The sequence below is a fragment of the Augochlora pura genome, chromosome 10 (genome assembly GCF_028453695.1).
Source record: "Augochlora pura isolate Apur16 chromosome 10, APUR_v2.2.1, whole genome shotgun sequence".
Classification (NCBI taxonomy): Eukaryota; Metazoa; Arthropoda; class Insecta; order Hymenoptera; family Halictidae; genus Augochlora; species Augochlora pura.
The window spans coordinates 15,599,501-15,625,238 of NC_135781.1; the positions used below are offsets into that span (position 1 = coordinate 15,599,501).

At 39.8% G+C, this 25,738-nt stretch overlaps 2 protein-coding genes and 1 pseudogene across 2 annotated transcripts in view; 2 read left to right on the forward strand and 1 right to left on the reverse strand.

The window, feature by feature from the left end:
• Positions 1-25,738, reverse strand: part of LOC144475568 (protein Fe65 homolog) — a 290,011-nt gene that overhangs the window by 259,907 nt on the left and 4,366 nt on the right. The gene's annotated exons all lie outside the window — the stretch shown is intronic.
• LOC144475969 (cytochrome P450 9e2-like) lies at positions 1,202-2,879 on the forward strand. The gene has a single exon (XM_078192442.1). It carries the CDS (start codon positions 1,275-1,277, stop codon positions 2,778-2,780), a length of 1,506 nt encoding a protein of 501 aa, XP_078048568.1. The 5' UTR covers positions 1,202-1,274; the 3' UTR covers positions 2,781-2,879.
• LOC144475713 (putative cytochrome P450 6a13) lies at positions 4,980-6,595 on the forward strand (annotated as a pseudogene).

Below are 25,738 nucleotides of genomic sequence, written 5' to 3' on the forward strand. Positions count from 1 at the left end.
GTGTAGCTTTACATAAGTCATTCAGCGGCAACTGTATGTACTTCTTGATATCTGATTAAACAAGATCACAATTAGTTTTGTACCGTACGATGCCATAACTATTACAAATACTCTACAAATTAGTTGTACGTAAGTAACTCTATCATCAATCTTTCACGAAATTATTACAGCTATAATACCTGCGAAATAAAAGTTTTGAAATCATTCCTAAAAATTTGCCCAGCAATTATGGTCAACCTCTGAAGAGTGAATATTTGGTAAACAGGAAATTCGCAAGTTATCGTCAATGAGAGTTTAATAGAACGTGAAATTTTCCGAAAAGAAAAATGTAAAATCCAAAAATTCTCGTATAACGCTATTAGACTTTATCAAATTATTATATGTTTATAAGTGGAGCTTAAATATTTTCAATTTCAAGTTAATATATCTCAGAAACAGCACATGATATCCGGAGGTTGAAATAGTTTCCAATTTGTTGCATGTCATATTGCAAGAATCTGAAAGGTTTTTCTGCACCGAATTCCAACGAACAGTTTTCTCCTGCACAAAAATCGCGTACGAAATACTGTTATTATTTTTATTTTTAATATTTATTTAATTAAAAATTCTGTTATCACAAATACTGTTATATTCTTTTACGGAAAATGAGATTGATGTTCTGTTTTTGCATTACATTTATAATTATTTTTTGAAGATCAATACAATACATTCGCGTACCATCCTATCCACATCCCCTGCATTGTTATCGGATGTAAAATGTACAAATATCAACTACTTTTGTGTATTTTTAATGAAATTTCAGTATTTCGTAAAGGATTTTCATTCCTTATAGACAATGTTAACATTCAGATATATTGCGCAATAGAACAAAACTTATAAAACCGTTCGTTGCAATCGGAAACAGAACAAATTTTGAAAATCCCCGAACTTCGTCTGACAAATGATTGATATTCTTTCACTCTTATTATATAAAATATACGTATACATAAACACGTAATAATTATATAAGAACTGTTAACGTTATACGAGAATATTTGGACTTCATATCGCGTAACCGCACTGTACGACGACGTGATGCGTAGTGTGTCAAGCTCGGTGTAACAAGTGTTTTAATTTACAGCGTCAACACCAGCGCCTCCACTCGCATCGATACCTACTATGAACTTTATCGTCTCTTCAGACCACGTATAAATACAACAGGCGACTCTTGTCTACCAGCGCAGTAGTCGGTGGTCAACTAATGGATTGCACGCAGTACACACAGAGACATCACAATGGAGAGTTTGACATTGACTCTTCTTCTCGCAGCATTCACGCCACTTGTGATCTACTGTGTGAAATGCTACACTTTCTGGCAACGACGGAAGATTCCGATGCCGAACGGATACTGGCCGATTCTGGGCCACATGTGGCCGGTGTACACGGTCACAAAAAGCATGACGGATCACTTCCAGGACTTGTACAACCAGTGCAATAAACACAGCATGTACGGCCTGTACGACGGATTCACACCTGCGCTGGTGGTGCGTGATTCGCATTTGTTGAAAACGGTCATGCAGAGCAACTTTTCGGACTTCCATAAAAATGGAGTCGAAGTATCGCCGAAGTCAGATCCTCTGTTAGCATTCAACCCATTCACGAACGTGGGCGCGGAGTGGCAGAACGGAAGAAGGCGACTTACCGCCGCGTTTTCAAACACCCGCTTGAAGAACCTGTTCACCGCTGTGAACCAGGTATGCAAAAGGCAAGAAACGTTTTTGGAGAATCAGCTGAAGTCGAAGGATCACTACGAGGCTGAGCTAAAACACTTTTTTGGACGGTTCACGGCCGAGACCGTGGCGAACGCTGGTTTAGGCATCGAAGGATACAGCTACGAGGACAACCCGCCGCCGAATTCCTTCCACACGATTGGTCTAATGGTCTTCAGCCCGAATTTGTTCACCGCTTTCATAACTAATATTTTATTCTTGAAATCGGAGATAGCAGTGTTCCTCGGAATCCCATTTCTCGACAAAAAGGTGGATGCATTCTTTAGGCGGGTTGTGCACGAGAACTTGGACTTCAGAATTAAGGATCCTTCACCTAAGCACGACTTCTTCCAGCTAATGATCGAACAGGAAACTATAGATGGAGAAATGAACGAGGAGCGAATCACGGCTCACATAGTCTCTCTTTTCCTAGATGGATTCGAGACCAGCAGGATGACGCTTGCATTTATCGGCTACCATTTAGCCAAGTATCCCGAGATTCAGGAGAAGCTGCGGAAGGAGATTCAAACGACGATCGCTAAGAACGGCGGTGAGCTAACGTACGACGCACTGAAGGATTTCAAGTACATGGATCAAGTGATAAGCGAGTCGCAACGTTGCCACTCCTCTATACTCTTCTTGAAGAAGGTATGCACTAATGAATGCGAACTGGTCGGATCAGACGGATTAAGTGTACGCATGGAGCCAGGAATGCAAGTGTACATACCGATTATTCCTGTGCACCGTGATGCTGAATATTGGAACGACCCAGACGTGTTCGATCCGGATCGGTTCAGTGAGGAAAGGAAGCATGAGATCGTGAAGTCGACTTTCCTCCCATTCGGGGAGGGTCCACGCATGTGCGTGGGAATGAGGATGGCTATGTTAGTGATGAAATCCTGCTTGGCTAGTCTCTTGAACAGTTATAAAATAGAGTTATCACCAAAAACTACAATGCCCTTGAAATGGTCCAGATATCATATCTTAACCGAGCCTATTAACGGTATTTGGGTTAATGTTTCAAAATTGTAAAACATTTGTTATCTTCCCCTTTTATTTGTACTTGTCTTAATCTTTTCAGTCGAAACTTTTTAAGTTTTTAGCAATAAAAACAATGTCAGGCATGTTGAATGCACTTTCTCATGTGTGTTTATTCATTTACTAAGCATACAATTGTTTCTGCTGTTATTTTGGTTCTGATTCCATTTCACCTCATATTAAAGTTTCCTTTGAATCTGTAAGAACTGTTCATTTTGATCGAAATGATTGTTCGTAGATTTCACTGAGGCTATAAACAGACGAAGTCCGCGTGTTATCGTTTTTTATATGGAGGTTCATCAGTTTCAATCCACGTATACCATCCGGATGTCTGTGTCACTAAGGACGATTATGTCATGACCTAAACAAGAAGTAATGACTTTTAACTAAATCTAATAGCATTGCTTCCGTGCTAAAGTGTTATTTAAATATCCAATTGAAATTTTGAAATGATTTCATTGTTCGTAAAACTTAGAGCAAGTACAGTTTTTATGTAATCCAATAAGTTTATTTTTCCAATAAGTCAAAAATATATTCCGAATGGATTTTGATTAAAAAATACGTGGTATAGATATTTACAGTATGCACAAATCCAGAAAATTGTTTATTTTCATTTCAGCTTTGTCAACAGGTTCATTGGCGGTAAGATCAAGATGTCCCGAAATCCATATTTAATATATATCTTCTTCTTTTGAATATTTTTCGTGTTTTGTTATTTTTCTTTCGAATTTTCTTTGTTTAGTTTTTGTTACAATGGTCACCAGATTGCTAGAAATAAATGAATTGTATTAAACGTGATTGCAGAGCGTGGCTATTCAGCCGCCAGTTATGCAATAACATATTTGATTTTGTCTGTATCACCAATTTTTTTTAGAAGATTAAAAAAATAAAATCACATCCATTAGAAATATTAGTTTTACAGTTACCAGTGGTAATATTCGCGTAAATATTTTGTTTCATAAAGTATTTAATAATAGTATAACATCAAGTAGTCCGTACATAATTTGCAAAAATCTAATTAGTAACAGAATTATTTAGGATAGATGAGACTAAAAATAACTTATTCAAGTCTAATACATAATTTTAGATTCGTTTAGATCTCTTTTCAAACCATATGCGAGGATTATACGAAGAATGATCAATACAACTCTTAATTAAAATATAGATCGATTAATAAACTAACACAACAATATTGGATTGCCGATAACGCGCATGTCACGTTGCGAGGATTATATTTGACAGTTTTCACCAGATAACAGGAGGGGACAGATAAGTAGAAAAGCAACAGACACGAACGCTGCAACCGTACATGTAGTCAAGTTTTAAAACGATTCGCACAATAATATGGTATTGTGAAAAATGTACTTGTTTCTTAATTTATAGTATATTAACATAATATACACTATATTATATTAACAATATAGGGTATACGGTAACGCTTCTTATTAATAACTTATTAACAATTCAATTAAATGCAAATAAATAATTCAATTTATGCAAATGTTGTAACTTAGTTGAAACGATACAACTATTAACAACAATATTTTTCAACAGTTTTATCCGAGACTATGTACAGCATACATACAAGTTACCGAGATCTACAAAGGGCAGTGTATTCGTTGCATTCTCAGATATAGAATTAAAAAGAATATCATTCTTCAACGCTATACCAGTCCAATTGATTGCAATTTTTCCAAACTATTTGTTACTCATTGTCTACCAACAACATCTCAAAAAGATACAAACCATTCGGTACAATTTTGATAATAATATTCCGCAATTACTGTTAGTATTATTTTAAGCCAACAATTTATAATCGTGACATACTAATTTTGTACTACTCTATAAACTTACATACGTAAGTTTTTACCAATCTCAAACATTAAAAATAGTCAACAAAATAACATTGTTATGCAAAGGACCTTCTTAATAATATCTCGTAACATAGTTATACGAAATAATAATATTGAAGCGAGTCGTACCAATTTGCCCATCACTTGATCTGCAAGTCATCATTTATTGGAGTCTATTGCACCACGCTACCGCGCCGAGCAGTGTGTATAGATTAATCTCGATACCACGATTATTTCAATTATCGCCGCCAACGCCTGCGTCACTCACTTAAGTTGATAACAAGTAGAAGGTTTATTATATCTGCCTCTAGCATATATACAAGCGACGGCAAAGCTCTACCCCATGCAGTCAGTCGATGGCTAACCAGTAGAACGCCCGAACGACGTACAAAGACGACACAATGGAGAACTTAACGTTGACACTACACCTGGGAGCACTCGTGCTACTTGTGATGTACTGTGTCAAGACTTACACTTTCTGGTAGCGACGAAAGATCCCGATACCGGATGGGTACTGGCCATTCCTGGGCCACATGTGGCCAGTGTACCTGGTCACGAAAAGCATCACGGCTCACTTCGAGGATATGTACAAGAAGTGCAACAAACACAGCATGTTCGGCGTGTACGACGCACTCACGCCTACACTGGTGGTGCGTGAGCCGGGTTTGATAAAGACGATCTTGCAGAAGCTTCAGCCCGAATTTCTTGACCGCGATAATAAGTAATATCGTACTCTTGAAATTGCACGTGGCAGTCTTCCTCGGAATCCCGTTACTGGACAAAAAGGTGGATGCGTTCTTCAGGCGGATTGTTCACGAGAACTTGGGCTTGAGACTCAAGGATCCCACACCTAAGCACGACTTCTTCCAGCTGATGATCGAACAGGAACAAGCGGTAGGAGAAATGAACGAGGAACGAATCGCGGCCCACACACTCTCCCTATTCCTCGACGGATTCGAAACCAGCAGGCTGACGGCTTCATTCGTCGTATACCAATTGGCCAAGCATCCCGAGATTCAGGAGAAACTGAGGAACGAGGTACGAACGATGATCGCCAAGAACGACGGCGTACTAACGTACGAGGCTCTGAAGGAGATGAAGTATATGGACCAAGTAATAAGCGAGTCGCAACGTTGTCAGCCTGCAGTGAACTTCTTAACAAAGGTGTGCACGACTGAATGCGAACTGGTCGGGTCAGACGGATTAAGTGTACACATGAAACCTGGCATGCAAGTGTACATACCGGTTACTCCTGTGCACCATGATGCTGAGTATTGGAGCAATCCGGAACTCTTCGATCCTGACCGGTTCAGTGAGGAAAGGAAACAAGAGATCGAGAAGATGACGTTTATTCCATTTGGGGAGGGCCCGCGCATGTGTGTCGGCATGAGGATGGCCCTACTAACTATCAAATCATCCTTGGCTACTCTTTTAAACGATTATAAGATAGATATGTCGCCGAAAACTACAATGCCCTTAAAATGGTCAAAATATCACTTCTTCGCCCAGCCTACTTCTGGTTTTTGGATGAAAATTTCGAAATTGTAAAGCATTTGCCAACTCCGCGTTTTGTTAATACTTGCATCAATTTTTCAGTCGAAAATTCTTAAGCGGTTACCAATAAGAACAATGTCATACACGTTGCATTCATACACATTCTCATTTATGTTTATTTATTCACTAAGCATGTGGTTGTTTCGGCTCCTGTTTTCGTTTTCGATTCCACTGCACCGCACATTAAAGCTTCCTTTGATCTGTAAGAGCTGTTCATTTGATCTAAACGACTGTTTAGTAGATCGTAGATATCACTGAATCTGTAAACTGATAATATTCGCGTGATATTATCTTTCACACATAAATTTATCAGTTTTAGTCATTGTATACCATCTGGATGTCTGTGTTACTAAAGACGATTATGTCATGGCCCAAATAAGAAGTAATGACTTGTAATTGAATCTGATAATTGAATCTCTTCTAATGATTACCGCGGAAATACTACGATATTTTATCTTCTTTTATGTACATATACTATTTAATTAATTGTTATACTAGCCAAATCTTATATTTACTATTCTGTTTATGTTTTATTTGTAATGTTAACTAAATTATATATTTTATTAGCGCCCGCAATTTGCGGTGGAGTTGTAACACCCCCGGGCCTTCTTTGTAAGCCCGGGGGAACATGTGTTGAAATAAATAACTAGTATCAATGTGTACATGCGTGCTACAGTATTATTTGATTACCTAATTGAAACATTGAAATGGTGGCATTGTTCGTAAATCTCAGAGCAATTACAATTTGATGTAATCACTCCATTTTATTTACATATTTAAAAGTAGTTTTTGATGAAAAGATGCGTAGGGATAATATTACAATGTGCATAAAGAAAATTGTGTATCTTCACGGTGAGATTAAGATGTCCAGAAATCTATAATAGCTTGATATATTTGTTGTTTTTATTTTATAATAAATTGTACGGTCTTATTATCCTGTTTATTAATAGTTTGAAGTGTCACTACAGAATAAGCAAAGATAGCACAGCATCCGGGTTTTGTCTGAGTCATAAATTTCCTCCACATAATTTTCCATAATAAAAGCACATCTACAAGAGATATTCATTTTGTAATGACCATCACGCTGGCATCATAAATCGCCATCACGCTGGCAACATGGCATAAGTTACGATTACATTAAATTATTATAATAATACAATAAATATTAGGTGCATACAAAACTTTTTAAGAACGGTCAGAATTTTCCTGTAAACCTAATAATATCAATATTAAATATTAATATTAAATGGTATAATATTCCGTTTTGAAAATAATTGTTCTAGTATTACAACAAATAGTTGCCAACATAATTATCAAAGAACGCGTGGTATGTCTAATATATGCATGCTACACGTGGTTCATTTAATTCACTTTCCAAAGTAGATATAAAAATAACGTAGAAAGTAATCGGAATAATTTATAGTTAAAATATACATCCTCTTATTTGCTGAAAATTCTACATCAAAATTGATTGCAATATCCGAGAAATATAATAAAAAAGATTGCATAACTAACGCAGTAACATCAAATTATCGATGAGCCGGATGTCACGTAAGGATATTCCCTTGGCTGTTTCCGTTGCATATATGAAGGGACAGATAAGTAGAAAAACAAGGGACACGTAAACTTTGCAATCGTGTGCCCGTGTGTCGACTCTAAGTCTGTCTCTCCCTCATCTCAAGACAGAGCGATTTGAACAGGTTCTCTGAGTGGTTTCTCGTGTTCTCTATCGTCATGTACACATAACTGCGCTCAGTGTATATGTGCACGTATTCTATATTTTATACGTATATCCTATCGTCTGGTCCGTCGACGAGTCGAAAGAACGAAGCTCTCCGAAAGAGTTCCAACAAAAACTACCATAGACTACCTCGGAAAGTACGATTTTAATTTCAAAATTCACCGCAAATTGTGTGTTAAAATAACTATGACTACAGAGAATATACATCTACCACAGGTAAATAAAATGATCGATTAACTTTCCACAGCTGGATTCGATGAAAAAATCTCTAACATCCTGCAGGGTATCGTGCGCAACGCAAATAAGCAACCGAACGCTGTGAATTTTAAAAAGAACCGACTTCGTTTGACGCTGTTGAATTGAAACAGGTTCCGCCGAAGAAGGCGGTAACTATCGGTTAATCTCGAATTATTAAATCTCCTCTGCTGGTTCGCCACCCTTCTGACAAACCTATTCGGAGCAATGAAAATAAACATTGTGGTTCACCGACTCATAATCAAAACTATTGTCGATCCGACGCGCTGCTTGATCCCGAAACGAATCCGACGTTCAACGATTATACGTAAACCGATGAGACGACGATTGGATTTCCAGCCATCTAATTTGCGGAGCGGTCTCCACGGTGAATTACACGAGAGAATTTCGATTCGACGCCACGGCCTGACACAATGCGTTCGCGTTCACGGCGAGATCTCTCTCCTCTTTTTTTCTGCGTCCCTCTTTCTCTCTCTCTCCACCCCTCCGTCCGATCCTTCTGTCCGACCGACCAACCGATCGGTTTTGTTGGCCGTCGAGAAACAAGAATGCGCACGGGAGAATACGTGGTGCTGTACGTATTCTTCGTTCGAGAGGGAAAAGGACCGCGAGCGCGTGCCGATCAAAAGCGGAGGGAGAGAATGAGAGAGAAGGGTGGCACGGAGGATGAGGAAAAGTGCCTGTGCGTCGTAGTGCATCTTTCTTTGATTTCCCGCGGGACGAGTCACCTCGGTAGCTTTCTCCTCCGGCCCGAGGAGCAAGGACAGAAGGAGGCGGTGGTTCCCGGATACGACGCCGCAACGCGTGTCCTCGCGTAGCATGATTTATTTTATTGCTTCTCAAGAACCTCGCATAATTTCACCCTCGTCCTACCGGCAGTTATTTACCTCCCCCCATTCTCGATTCCATATGGAGGACCAATGGAACGGATCGAGGATTCCGGCAAGGATCAACAGGTACAGAGGACTGCCAGTAACCCTCGACCACGTCAGCGCACCGCACTGTTTGTTCGCGGCAGGAAAACCTGGCAAGTTTACACTTCGAGCACAGCTTTCTATGGGAATAAGAGAAATTCTGAGTGACTGTTCGATAACTGCCTGCCGATTAAGTAACCGTTAGTAACGCTTCTCGGCTGTACACTCCATTATCGTTTAACTCTTTGAGGCACAAAATTTCAGGAAATAAATAGACGCATATGACACAGAAATTTTGTCGCGTTTTTAATTAAAAAAAATTTGGTACCTTTTTCTTAAAAGCATATAAAAACATAATCAAATAATAATTCAATTGAATTTGTCGTTATAGAATTAGACTTAAATAGTCCCACCGTACTATGTGAGTTTAAGAATAAACAGAGTAAAAATGCTGCTATTTCAATACTACGAGGTGAGTCTAAAAATGTCCTACCATGCATTATCGTATATGAAAAAGGTAGGACATTTTTAATCTCACCGTGTCCCAAAGAGTTAACAAGGCGTTGCAATTTCCATACTTCTAGTCACGTATTTTCTTGTTTTAAAAAGAAGGATATACTTTTATTAATCTCTTATCGTATCTTTTATAATCTTTTTATAATTTATAATTGTTTTATAATCTTTTAGAAAAATAATAAAATATATGTTTATTGTGTACCTTTCTTTATTTGAAGGCTTCACTTGAACAGAATTTTATTCTGACTTCAAAGTTCGGAATAACATTCATATTTAACACATTATTACTGTAAATCTTTATCACGATTTCAACTTGCAAAGTAAAAATGACAGAAATTAGCGAGATATTTAGAAAATGTTTCATACAAGATATATTGTCTGTTAGCATCAAATGTCTCGCGAAGTAATGATTTATAATTTATTGTGACCGCTTCAATATTACTAACCTCTAACAAATAACGGAGATAATGAAAATAATCGAGTTCGATTTACGTAGAATTGCTCACGAGAGGATTTGAGCTCCAAATCTACTTAACACTAAAACATTCAAAATTTTTAAAATTGTGAAGTCTTTTTTTTGTAAGAACGGACTGAACATATTCCATTATTCGAGCTTAATTAAATAAATCTAGCCTAGGGCTCGATAGGTTTAGTGTTAATTAAGAAAGAGTCGTGCAACAAGAAACATAGACCCACATAAAACCTGAAACTCTCTCCTTTCGTGATCCGTTATCATTTTGCTTGCAGAATATGGGAATTGAAGGCACGCTTCCGATAACGTCGTGAAATTGTAAGAAGTGAAGTCAACAGGAAAGCAGCAAAATTGGTAACTGTCGACTTGTTCGCCAATTATAATAATACAGATCTTCTTGGAAATATTCTCGTCCGGGAAATGAATCGGTCCGCTCGAAGGTCGGTTCGAGCGGGATGCGCGAAACAGAAGTCGAGCTCGATTTAATTAAAGCGAACACTGGTAACGGCAGCGCAGTAAATTGAAAATTACCGAGTGAACTAACTAATCCTCTTAAATGGAATATTGGTACTGGAATGATACGGCTAGGACGGCCACCACCAATTCGATTGTTTTTGACTAAAGCTACGACAATAAATTAATCCTCTTTAATGAACACTTGGGGCGCTTTCTGGGACGTTGGAATACCATCACCGGCGTCCTTCTCCTCATCAACGGCTTCACCATCTCCGATTGATTGGTCAGCATTCGCCCCGAATTAATCGGCTGGTACATACAGTAAATTAATGTCCGGTAATTAGCTATTTACACTCAACTTCTACTTTACGAACTTCGTTTGTTACACTCGTAGTCAGGTAGCTCTATAATGCTGTATAACGGAATATGTAATAGGTACCCCATCATGGTAGTTAACATTATATAACTACCGAGTACTAAACGCGACTAATGCATATCATTTTACAACAACAACTAGATTCGAGTTACTTAAACTTCGGACGACTTTCACTACAATATATGCTTCAGTAAATTTCTCATAGAAACGTTTATGTAATCCCAGTAGCTGCGAAAGGAGAAATCAAAGCAACTACGTATTCTGCTAACACAACGGACAATCCGAGCTTGATTTTTATTATTGTTCTAGACGAAAAACGTTTTTAAATTCCGGAATATTTATAGAAGTTTCTACTTTGATGTATAATTGACGATTAAGTTCTTTTATTTGGGAGAATCACGTAATCCGATTTTTCCGGTTCAAAGATATCCATAGGTGATAATTACGTTTGGGTACTTAAAGATCCAGATCCAGATTGCCGGTAAAAGATTAATTAGAAAGAGATTATTAGCGTGACAGCTTCGCTAGAATGAACGGAAGAAGATAACGATATGACACAGACAGTTTGAGAGAAACAAATGCTTAGTTAATGAACTGAATTTAGATCGTCCCGAATAAGTGTCCGCCAGACTTGAATACCGGACACTAATAAATATCAGGAAGAACACTTAATTGTCACTTGACCCGTAAACGCTCTGGCGTTTGTTTCGCGGAAGTTGCGCAGTCGGAATGTTTGATGTTCATTGCGATCGCATTTAAATGGACAGAATTGCATCAACAAGTAACAGTAGCGAGGGAACGAAGATTCCATGCGGCGCAGCTACCGCTCTGGTTGGCCGACTATAAAAATTCGAAGCGCTTATGACTCGCATTCGCGCGAGAAATCACCTGTTTTCCGGTCGCGGCGTGATTCCGGGAACACCGGGAATAGCAAATAAATTCCTTGACAACCATGAAACGACACTCACACCCGTTTTCATTCCCGTTTCCCGGTGTTGTATTTCTTTCGGGGGCCCGTGTTCGACGATATTAGCGTCCCGGTTGAAAGGATACCGGAAGAACGTCAACCCTGGCCGTAATTTACTTGCTCGTCGTCTTTTCCGAATGTACGTCGCCAAGGGTGAGAGAGCCGCGCCACGCTCGGAGAACGGAGAACGGAGAAAGGAGAAAGGAGAAAGGAGAAAGGAGAAAGGAGAAAGGGGAAGAAAGGGTAACGGAATGGAGAAAGGGGATAGCGGCAGCAGGGTCGTACCAGGAAATTTCACGGAGTGGCGCAATAACGTTTCTTATGCCACGTTTCCGGAGTGGCGTGCTGTTGGGGTGGGCAGCTTGCAAATACTCACCGCGCGGGCGGCACGAAGAATGAGAGTGCAATGGAGAAGGTGAAAATAGCAGGGAAAAGGGAGGAGATGCAGTCACTCTCTGGCATGCAATTAGGAGCCAGGCATCGCCTTGAAAAGGATCCCTCTCTCTTTCGGCGTTCTTCCCGGCGATTCTCCTTCTCCCTTCGTTTCGCCCTCCTCGGCTCCAAACCCTCTCTCAGCCTCGACAACCATATCGTTCTCCACCTTTCTTTGGCCTTCTCCTTCCAACCGTCGTTCGATTATATACATACATACACAGATTTCCACCCTCGTGCAGTTTCCTGTAATCCACGTCAGCTTCTGCCGACACGCACTTCGCCGTATAACGACCGTAGAAAATATCGGCTCGAAAATTGGACGCCCCTACCCCGCAGAAATCGGAAACCCTGATTCTGACTGATGAGGCGTAGATATCAAACGCGCAGCAGGAAGGTGGCGGCATCTACCTTGCTAATATGCTTCCCCTAAACACGCGGTTGTTCGTTCTACTGACTTTTTTACTCATTAGCACATATTGGCGAACAATTCACGCCGCAGGAGGTAAAGTAGCTGGGCTATTACTCTGGTTTTATTGCAGGTAGAAGAAAATTGCACAGAGAACCTTTGCGTTTTATCAAACTGTATTGTAGAGCAGTTGCATAGTTTAGACGCTTGCAACTCTGCAATTACAAAATGCAATTGCGCTGTTTTTAATGTTGGACAGCAATTCTTTTCGCGTTACGGTTTCCAAATATATTTCATTCAATTTTGTACAATATACGCTGACATATATTGTTACTAAATGTAATAGTTGGTTTTATTAAAGCTAGTATTATTTAAAATTATTATACTATAAGATACGAAACGTTTAAAGAATTTTAAAGAATATTGCTGTATTATTTTTCACTCGTTAAAATGGCTAAGGAATGCAATAAATAAAATAGGAAATTCATAGCGGATGTGATATTGAATTTACAGTAAATTCTCTCCAATTGTTCCTTAGCTTGTAAACAAAAATGAACAATTTAGAGAGTGGAGATACGATTATTCGAGTCTTGTGGTTCAGTTTTATAGTTGCCTATTGTCAACAATTTAAAAGACAAGTCGCGAGGCTCGAATAATCGTATCTCATCTCTCCAAATTGTCCATTTTTGTTTACAAGCTAAGGAACAATTGGAGAGAATTTACTATACAGTTCACTGGTCAAGAGATGGCACAGACAAAAGTGTAGGGCCGTTCCCCACCAACGCACTTATGTTAACGTCCTCGTACAAGTAGGGTAAACGTGTTTTCTTTATTGTCAGAAATACTGCTTTCTTACAAGCCTCAATTTCTAGAAAACGAGAAACACGAGCCTGGTCTACGGTAAACAAACAACGTTTCCTGCCTCCCATCAACGTCTCATTCTCCCGTGGTTTCCTCCAAGCTTCTTCCATTTTGTTTTCATTCCACACTTGTGATTATTATTGGCTAAATTACATATTGAATATAAGACATAATTTATTGAAAGCCTTAAAATAATACATCACTTTATAATAAAATGAAACATAAGAATTTATTATAAAAACATAAGAATTATTAACCCTTTGGGGACGGGTGTCGGCATATAGCCGCCCAAGCTTTTTTACCGTTGCGGACGCGTGTCGGCATATAGCCGCCCAATTCTCGCGCTGCTGCTGCGTACGTCTGTCATTCTAAACGGTAAGCTACGCATGTGGATTCCAGCCTAAGAAGTCTAGTTGCCTCTCAATGAAATTGGAGACTTTTAGCAATGAAGTCTTATTCGAATAAAGCTTTAGTTTTTATAATGCAAACGTGCGAAATGAATATTTTCTTTACTGCGCGCTCCAATACCTGTCGTCCACAGCGACGCTCGCCCGTCGAGTGTCTCCGTCCCCAAAGGGTTAATTTCATACAACTATTGTATATGATGAACAAAATTATAGTCTGTTATATAAGCCTCATATGGTTTAAAGTAATAATAAAAAATAAGATTAGATTAGTTTATTAATCTACTTGTTTACCAATAAAAGTAGGTTTTGGGAGGTCATAGACCAATGGGAATTACGCGTGTGCAGGTCAGATTCCCTTATCTCTAGAAAGAAATTGCGCCATCTTTTCAGCAATGGACTGTACTCATTAATTGGTTATATTCAACATTTCGTGCCTCCAGTTACAGAAATCGGAAATATTCCACTTCGTATATTTATATTCATTTCAGTTAATATAATAACATGGATCTGTATCAACGAGCTTCTTCCAATAAATATGTATATCTGTATACGAAATTATAAATGTCCATTAGTTTAATGTTTAAATGTGGATCTTAACACATTTAAGTAAATCAACCTCGAAAAAGAGGAAAATTTCAACAGAATGGATAAAACATTTCAATATTTCGATCACCCAATAAAAATATTCACAAAAATTTCTGAAGACTAGAATTTACATAATGTTTTGCAACCTAATGGTCCCTGCGCGTTCCAGTATAAGATCTATGACGGAACAGTTCCCCATATTTTCTCTGCGTCCACCGCTTTCGCAGATCCATGGCGACCGCCATACCGCTAATAAAAGTTCGTATCCAGAAACAATGTCGATCTCGGGTTAATTCAACGGAAAACAATGAGAGATTGGGGCTGTCAGGTCAACAAAGAGGTCGAGGGACACGACGCTGATTTCGAAAAATTTCATTTCTACGTATAACTGGATTTATAACGGAAATGTTTGAGATTGAACTGCCACCGGTGAAACGGAGATGCGGAGAATGAAAGGGACCAGGAGAGCTGAGTGTGCAAAAATAAAAAAAAAAAAAGAAAAGGTTTGAAACATTACTGCCGCGTACGAGCGAGGGGGGTTGAAGCAGATAGTGCCATTCAGTGCTACCAACGGATGATTCCCGCGGGACGGGAGGGTAAACACTAACGCCAATCCTGTTTCCTCTCTCCCCTCTGACACTCACACTCCCCCGCAGTGTCTCTCCCCCTCTGATACTCACCCCCGCTCTCTCTTTCTCACTCTCTCTCATCTCTCTCTCTCTCTCTCTATCTCTCTTTCTCTCTCTCTCTCTGTGGCTCTCCTGCCGACTATCTGTTCCGCGTTTTTTATTCGCTTTTCTGGTTCTGGCAGCCTCCCACCACGCGACGACGCGTAATAACGATAATAAATCGTGTCTGAGTGATTTAGGGGTTCATTTAGTAGGCAAAAGTTACGCGGGAAACGCGAGGATCGTCGACCGGTTAGAGAGAATAAGTCATTTCCGTTCTTGTCAATCCATGAATTAGTGACACCGACATCCGCACCGTGACGAGTCCTCGGAAATTACCAAGCTCGTCGTTCCGCAAAATTTTCCTGTCTGGCCGGAACGTTGAAAAATTGCGACCCGCTGCCATAAACAGAGCCGGGCCAGAAATCGTTCTCTATATTAGACAGTTATACGCACACCTCGCTCGGCTCTGTGGAAACCGAGTTGTTTCGTTCGTTTTCTGCGATTTACTCAAACAATGCGCGCAGATAAAACCGATTCTAACAAAAGAGCCAGCGGATGGTGTCACTGTATAAAGTATCGACCACTTGACGTCGTGCTATTATCTCCGGTCGAGAACGAAATGAATCTTCGTAACAATAACCGGACAAAACGGCGTACAATTATTACTGTCTATTTTCTCTGACGTTCTTGATATATTCAAATAAGGTGTTACGGTTAACCCTTTCGGTACGAGCACTCTGTCCGCCGTGACACTCTCGCTGTACGAGGTCCCGCGCCGAAAAATGCCGCCGCACATGACCAGTCCTCCTTTATAAGAAGATATTTCCTAAGCGTTAAATAAAAACTGTGCTTAATAAAAGGACATTTTTTAACAATAGTGTTGCTTGTAGCTTAAGAGATATTCAGAGGTACTTATATAAAATATTAAGAGTAATTTCTATAAAATTCTGTTATTTATACCGGTCGTCGCACGGACGCCGGAAATATCCGGCGCTCATCCACAGCGGTCGTCGCGTGGACGCCGGATATATCCGGCACTCGTAACGAAAGGGTTAAACAACGTGTCCTTCGTGTTGGGCGAGCAAAATTTCACAATGCGTATATATCTCAAGAATGTTTACAATGTCTTTCGTTGAAAAATAATTAACAAACTACAGATTTTATGCGTTTATAAGAAAAGTGTTAACATTTCAAGGTTTTACAAATACTATTTTACTATTTTGAATTCGTTAAAATTACCGAGGAAATAAGTAAATGTCTGTGTACCTTCTGTCTCTTGTTATCACTACAGACATTTTCCAGTTTGAAAAAAATCCTCGCTCCAATAATAAAAATAGATGATAAAATATACAACTAATCTAAAAGCAATTAAACAATGCATCTTCTTAAAACAGATCAGTGATGTTAGGAAACAAAACGTGCATAGGTAAAAAGTAACTCATGCTTCACGACGTTACAAACATATCTAACAAATAGTTTTTTAATCTGTTTATTACGCCGCTTTATAAAAAACATTTGATAATTGCTATTGTTAATGATAGACAATGTTAATGTACGTAACCTATTTTAAGGTATACTTTAAAACTAGTTAGAAACAAAACATACGAAAATATGAAACATGACTGTTAAGGTTACGAGTACTATATCGCAGAATTTCCGCGACACCTGCCATGACTAGTTTAGAAAAACGTAGCGGACAGCAAAAAAGAGAAGATGGCAGCAATCGATAAAATTCCGCCAGTATCACGGTCCATTGAGAAAAGTGGCCGGTTGATATAAGACACTATGCTCTATTGCCGGAAATTAACAAACCGGGACGGCATACGTGGTGTGGAACAGAAGCCCGTTCGAGAACGAGTTTCTATTTCTCGATCCTTTCTATCTTTCGCTCCCCGGCCAGTTGAATCATTCGACTGGAGCGAGTACGAAAACAATAGCTTTAATCTCAGCCAGTCACAATGCACAGCCCGCCAGTATTTCGTAGCCGATAAAGCGCGACCGGGGCGGCTACTCGACGTCCAGTATTGAGAAAGATCCCGGCAATAGAACGTTTCAGGAAAACTGCATTCAGCGTGGCTATTATCATCAACCCTAAATAATTCCAATTAATCGTCGCTGCTCAACGTAGCAAACTTTTCAATTCAATCCAGCGCCGCGAATTATTTTTCCTGTGGTTGGTGGCTCACCTGAACGCAGTGCGCGCACCGGAGTTTATCAGCACCCTCCTTATTTACCCTGTCCCTGGTCTGCCTGCCCCGGGACTGGCTAATAAATGAATCGATCGATCTCCGGTGTACGTGCGAAGGGGGGACCCGGCTCGTGGGGCAATTTTGTTTCGCCTGATTTTCTGTTCCGCACGATGGTTTCGCCGTTTGCGAGCTGGTGTGCGAACCGACTGGTTTGACGCTGGTCTAGACGGGAGGGGGTGGAGGCAGGGGCGCAGGCACGTCTCCTGGTATCTTTACGACCTCCCGGAGACATAAAGTGGTGTTATCCCTCTGTAGCTGCTAGTAGGTTCCCTAGCGAAGACGGTGTGCGCGCACACGCCGCCCTGTGACAGGATCCAACACCTATGAGGGACACGCGAAACACGTAGCCGAGGCTCACGGACGCGACCCACGACCCCTTCTGCCAGTTAGCCTCGCCGAGATACTAGGATAGTGATAGGACATCAGCCTTTAAGCATCACCCTTGAACCGGCGGACGGTACAAACCCCAATATTGTCGGAAGAAAGGCGGATAAGCCGGTTCCCGTGACAATGGAACCCTCGCCGAATAGAGGTGTCGAAATTGTTGAATCTATGGGGCGTAGCTTTTAGCGATCCAGCTCGTTTAAGACACGATGGAAATTCAACGGGATCTTCCGCGCACCCGCGGCACATACGCCGTGCCGGAGGTATCGGTCGCGGAATAAATGGCGGGGAATTGTTTCACGAACAATGTTACCCGATATGCATATTCATACGCGTGTCTACGTACGCGAGAAACCGTCCATTCAACTGAGTAACAGGTGCACGCCTCTTACCCTTCGCCAGATGCCATCCGCATTTGCGGATATTAGAAGATCGTCTCTCCATTACTGTTGGACCTTCTAACGTTAATAATAAATCTATTCCATTTTTCATTTTCAGATCGTTGAAATTACTACCTGAGTAAATTTAGTAAAAATTTAGTAAATAAATGACTGTCTAAATAAAATTCGTCTTGTTCTTTTTATAAAGCAGTACACTCAGTTACGTTTAGAGCATGATTTAGTGTTAAGGTATAATGGTATTAGATAATTGACAACAACGGTTTCTTCCTAGTTGGATTGTTTTAAGACGGTTTGATAAATGTTATAATATATTTTACATTTTATTCTGGAAACGTTTAATCGTAATTCGAAGAGAAATAATAAAAATGGCACTACTCTATAATCAAAATTAGAGTCGGATTCGTTATTTGTAACTTATAAATCACAGAATTTGAAAATAAACGACTTTTAAGCTTAAAATAAGAATGCACAATTATTAAGACAATTGCCTAGTACTGATCTTATTGTGTACACAATTTTGGTTCGACCTTGCATGGAATTTGAAAAGATATAAAAAACTTTTATATGTTTAAATTTTTGCTTGCTGATAACATCTCCATATAAAAATTCTAAGCAAAACATGGTAACATTTATTTATCCACATTTATAGTCTACCTTGAAAAGTCAGTTGCAGTATCGTTGCTTTATGAAAACGGAAAGAGAAATAAAAATTCGTGCCACTTAAACTGTACACGGTGAACAGCAATGAGAATTTTCCGATTCAGTCATACGCTATCTTGAAGAAAACTTCTAAACGTGGTTATTACTTTTAGCCAGGAAAATCTTGCGATTTATCCTGTGAACGGTAAAGAGGATACCGTATCGGTGGAAAGAAGAAATACTGAGAAGGCACACATTGCGATACGACAAGGCATTTCCTGACCTTAAAACTTTTACTGGTCCCCGCACAGAATGCAACAGTCGAAGGTATTTTATACGTCTGACGGCTGTCGGTGGCAACGTTCCTATTCTCCGGCGCGTATTACCCGGGACTATAAACTTACAGTCAGAAACCGATCTCGATTTTACCATCGCGCCAGAGCCCAATCGTAAAATAAAATCCAGAAGGAGCCAATGTTTCGGAATTTTCGAAATGCGACGGCTTCGCTGGGTGACCGGCGTGGCATGAGAAGACTAGCCAAGTATTAGACACGCTACAAGAGCAATAAGTATAGTTTTAAAGATTGTATATATTGGAGCTTTCGGTGATCACGAATTTCATATCGGTTTAATGTATTATTTAATTATTCATTTATGGAAAATAAGTTTTGTATGAATTTTTTTGTTAAATATCTATCTGCAGACAACTTACAAGGCACTTACTTTGATATTTTAGGTGGATGGTGCTACCAATTATCCTCAATATTGTCATTGACTATCTCAGAGACCTTATATAATTAAGAGGTACACGTTATCTTGTGGAAAAACTAAAATTATTTTATTATTTTCCATGCAAAAGCAGCGAGTAAGCACGTACTGTCCATTTTTTATTGCGATTGAAACATAGCCCAAGCAATTTTTTTACAGATTCGTGCATTTTAATTTGTATACAGGCTCACATACAACAATGAAAATGATATTAACACTTTACCGACCGGTTAATCGGCTTTAAACATATCTATTGTTATAGAATAATTAAACAATTTTATATATTCACGCCACTAGCATTAAACAATATTTATTTTATCTTTATTCTTAGTTGAAAAATTATGTAATAATATTAGCAATTTTATCTTTTCATTGATTGCTATGGCAACTAATTCACAAGTTACCAAACGAGTAAAAAAGTCGATTTATAGGCTGACGGTCCGTAAAATGTTAATATAGTTAACTCTTTATTCAACCGTAGAAGTATCGTTTTTTATAAGGGAGAGTGTGCCAAACTATGTTAATTAATTGATAACTTCAAGAGAACAATGTTATAACTTACGTTATCTAAGACATCAGTAATATTGAAATAAATCCATGCTTTTATAATTTGTTTATACTAATTTTGTATGTTTCGTTGTACTTTTAAATCTTACTTAAAGATATCTAACGTTTAGCAAAATTGTGATTTTGCTGCACAGTGTCTTAAGACGGGCGCCTGACCGCTTTTCAACGTAACTATGAATTTACAGAATTGTTTTCTTTAAAAATTTAAAATATGTAAAGTAAAAGTTAAAATATTAAAGTTAAAAACGATAGTTTTTATTTACACTTCCCGATGCTGTTATTCCTTTACTAATATTAGGTCTACCGAAAAATTCCGTCCATTCTTAAAAAGAAAGAAAACAATAAATTTTGTATCACCTAATATTTGTTGTATTATTATAATAATTTAATATAATCGTAACTTATGCGCTGTTGCCAGCGGGTGGGAGATTTATGAATATCATTTTTGAGAAGTGTATGTCGCAAATGAAATGACATTAGCGGACAGAACTTCCCGGTAGACCTAATAATACAATCTTATCTTAATCATAAAAAATACAACACAATAAGTGGTTAGAACGACACACATTGTCCCTAAACTAATGTGTCAACACAGATAAATAAAAATGATACATTTTGTAAATTAATATGACAATGACGTATAAACTGAAAATATCTACACCTTCTATATCTTTTACCACAAATTAATGGAGCAACACAACTAATATAGAAGATAGTTATTTATTTATAAATGATACAGTTCAGGTATTTTACATTGTACACGTGTGTAAAAATATGTATTCGATAAATAAAGAGTGATCAAATATCTTAAACAACCAATTTTAATAAGCGACTGGCGATATGATGATTTTACAAAGCGTTCGCGAAGGATCCGCGAAAATAAAAATTAAATTTCTCAAAGTATTGCAAAAAGATGTATTTGACGTTTACAAAGATGAAAGAACCAAGCTCACATTACAAGATAAAACAGGCAGCAAAGTCAATCCGTATCAATCCGGATAGTTCCACTCCGGAAACCAAAATATAACCATTAGGAATTTTGTCGTTCGTGTAATCATCCGCGCGCATTCTACACTCGTGTTTCCCTTCCCCCACACGCGTGTTTCTCTGTTTCGCTTGTCCCCCCAGTATTCGGTGTATGGAGGGGAGAGAATGTGCAAATGGTCCGTCTGGATATTCCGCGTCTCCCGGGTGAGATAAGATCCGTAAAAAGGAGACAAACAGCCGGCAAAGAGAAGGAAGGAAAAAAGGTCGCGAGACATTGCTGCGAAGCTCGCGGATGGAAATTGAATTTCCAGGTCGAAAGTTCTCGGGAGACACCCTCTATTACTTGGCCCGTTGTAACACAACAGAGCGCAGAGGTAAAGCATCGTAGACACGGCGAGACGGAGTCCGGATAGATTGATAGACCCCACGGAGAATCCAAGTAGTATGCTCGCAACGGATTAGTATCGTTTGCGAGCGCGCGATAAAGAAGAGGTCGACTCGCCGTTGAAATCGAAACGAGTTGGATTAAACTTCTGGCTGTGCAACGAGCATACTCGCCGAGATGAAATGGGAATTTTTATGACTGGATTGTTATCTAGAGAAAGTAATTACTAGATAGCGGATTTTCTGCTTTTATGACAAAACTAAGTCGAGTTTAAAACCGTGGCATATATGTATGTATGATGCATGCTGTTATGGACCAACCGATAATCGATAAAGGATAATTGATTGAAACCACCATCTGGCGATAGCAGGGAGACACTGTTTATGACGCTCATGCATTTTTTCATTTTGGTAGTTCTGCTTTCATAGGTTAATATGTAGCTTCTAATAATTATATAATATATGTTCTCAATCAATTTTAATTAATAAATTTTAATACGTTCAATAAATGTTAATAAATCGTCCAAGAAACTCGAATTAGCTATTTTTATAATTTATTTCTATAATTTCATTTCAGCAATACACAAAAGCATTATACTAACACGTCAATCGTTACCAATATGTTTAATATATTAAAACGAAAAATTCTTAAATATCTGGATTTTAAAATAAATGGAGTTAGGCCACTTTCAAAATAAGTGGCCGATTTATAATTTATGAAAATTATGAACTAAAAAATTAAGTTATTAGATACATTAAAATTTTCGTGAATACTATTTTCTAACAAGAAACCATAACGAAGACGAAGAAGATGTTGCAATTCATAATATCAGCATAGGTTTTACTGAATTTATCAAGAGTATAACAATCACTGAAGTAGAACTGGCAGTATGTAGTCCGAAAGTAGAATGAAACTGATATGGAGTCGGACAAATGAAATTGGACTAGCTATTGTCAGACAGGTAGAATAGAAACGGTCTAAGATTAGACAAGAAGAATGTAGATAACTCGGATTGATAAGTGGAATAGTCACGAGATATGGTCAAACGAGTAGAATGAAACGAATGAAATAGCGACAATTTGTCGTCGGACAAGTGGAACCATGAGACTATATGGTCCGACGATTGAAACCGGCACTTGAACTTTGATCCATAAGTAGAACAGGATGGTATATAGTCAAACAAGTAGTATAAAGTCAACTGAGAATTATCGATGGCCTTAGGTCATTCTCACCTCTGCGAAAGTATATTATTTTATTAGAAAAATTAGAGTTATTTTAACATCTACAATTATCTAAAGAAAAATCTTATGCCAATCACGAATCAATCTTCATCAAACAATTGTTTTCAATTAATACAATAGACAATAAAGCAACACTGGTCAAAAACAGTCTCACCTTTTAACACTAAATCTATCTTCATCTTTAATAATTGCTGAAATCACAGGGTATCCCACATGGAGAATGATTGAATAAGTTTCATAGTTTAAACACATTATAATAAAAAATAGCAAGATATCTAAATAAATTCGTTGTAATCTTTTATAAAACAACTCTCATCGGACGTCTTTAGTGTGCGGTCTGATCAGTGTTAACCTTGTTCTTGCGACTCCAACGTAGCCCAGCCGACTAATTCCATTGCGATTACAAGTCGCCGCGGAACCGCGAACTGGTCGATTAATTCTTCTCCACACCTTCCCCATTTTTCCGCAACGACCGTAATATTTCGCATTTCTACATTATACCCGGCCGGATTTGCTGGCTCCGGTACTCCGTGCCGTTACTTTGAACAGTCTTTTCACTGCAATTTCCTCGCGCGAGCGGTTCGCAAACCTCTTGTCGCAACGTACGCGGCCGAACATACGTTCGCGGACTAAATTACACGGTGTCGGCCCCGCAACACGTAATTACAGAGGCGCGAGAATAAATATTTGGGCTCGGCTCCTTATCCCGGTGCTAGGTAACAACGGAAGATTCCAGGTTCCGGAGCACCTTTATTTTCCGGTCCGATTTCAGCTGCAACGGAAAAGCGTGAGGCGAGATCTTTTCGCGTGACGACCGATTTTGCACGTTGAATATTTAAATCGCAGCCGTCCGGCTGGCGATCGACGTTGTCACGCGCCATCGGACTTCGTAAATCATAGCTGCGTTATTGAATCCGATGGGGGCGCCGGCGAGTTCATAAATCGAGCGTCACGGGCCGGTTGCTATAACGGAACGGTGAGCTCTCTGCCGTAGCAGTAGCCCGGTGGTATCAGAATTAAGTGTAAACCCATAGATTCGAGGATCCCTTTCGGAATCCTTATGGGGTCGTTATCGAAGGAAACGACGCCGAGAGCGAGAGCGAGAGCGAAACCGATTTTCTCTCTGGTCAATAGCAGTTAGCGGCGCGCGTGAAAGACCGGCACGCAAATATTGATTACGGATAGTCCTTGGCGGAGAGCCTCGCGAATAAACTCGAATATGCATCACTGGCATTTGCTCGGGGACATTGAGTAACAACGAGCAACAACGAGACTGGAAAGTGCGACATGAATATGTAAACGGGTGAATGCGCCGTAATTCCGTTCCAAAGGAGACTTTCTCTGTCGGTGCCTTTGAAAAACGCTTGCGCGAGCGTTTCCATCAAAGCCGTAGCCCAGCGCAAATTGGAAAATCGTAACGAGGTGTAGAACACGGAGGAAACCTCGACCGATCAAAGGAGGCAGCAAGGATAAACGTTCGGATTACGAAGGCACCTGGGCGCATCACCGCCGGCGCGATTCGTTAGATATTATTTGCATGCTAATGCAAGATGTTCGGATCTGATTAAAAAGTACAATGAACGCAGTATTTCCGAGGCAACCCTACCATCTTTCCGTCCCTCATCCTCTTTCCGTTCTTCCCTCCTAACTGATCTTCTCGAGCATCCAGACACGCCCTTCATCGACCGTTCCTTTCGCGAATTAAGCTCCGGATAAGGTGGTATCCGAAGGCGAGTAAGGGTGAGAAAGTCAAGGGCAAGGGCGTGGGCGTAAAACCGGGAAGAAAAAAAAAGGATCTACGGGGGATGGGAGCGAAGCACATTCAGCCCTGCGTCGGAATAAGGAAGAAATAGGCACGGTCGAATATATATCTCCGTGCTCGCTGCCGTTCTATCGGCCGTTTGTTCGGCAGTAAATATTTCGTTTACGCGGCAGATATACATTTTGCAAATTGCCCGTGAAACGCCCGGAACATTTTCTGAATACAATTCCCGGGATCCCGGTCGTTTCCCTGCGAGCGTAAGGAGACTTAGCCCTGGATTAAATTTCGGATCAAGCGATATCCGAGAATGACTGACAACGCCAAGCCGGGCGCAAGAGGGTGTAAAGTAAGGTCGAGCAGAGGGTGTTACCGTTTTACCTGCTGCTTCAACCCTTTTCCTCGAGGGGAAAGGGCTTCCTCGCGCAGCGTCTCGCTAAAGAAACAAGCCCTTAAATTTTACGAATTCCGAGAACCTGAGCCTCGCAACGGTCACCATAAATTCACCCCTCCGGCCCTTAACCGTGCCAGACCCAATGCTGCATAATCAGCTTTAAAACCTTAGTTGGCTATCAGCAAATGAAAAACCGTCGTCGGCGGGCGCCGGGCGGCGGCCGTTCTCGCTCCGGCGCTCGTTAATCGATCAAAACGATAACAATTTAACCGTTTACCGTTCGGCTGAAATTCGCCCCCGTAATGGAATATTTAATATCGGGAAAGCATTTACTAATTAACGCCTAAAACTCGGTATTATCCGTGTCCGATGGAATGCATTCGATACCATTAACGCGGAGGTAATTTCATAGCGATTTCGCTAGGTTAACAAACGATTCATTATCGTTAATGCGGGAATGACATCCAGGCCGGCCACGATAACTATAGCTCCCAGCGAAATCATGAAGCGGGGAAACAACATCTTGAAAGAATATCCCCGATGCAAGTCTAGTATGAAACTTTGCTTGTCCGCGATTCGTCGGCACTTGGCTTCGCGATCTATACGAGCCGTGCTCGACAGAAACTTCAGCAATTACCGTGTCGAAAACCCAATTAACATTGCCGCAACGTCGCGTATTTTCAATAGAGCATACGAGAAACTTGGCACA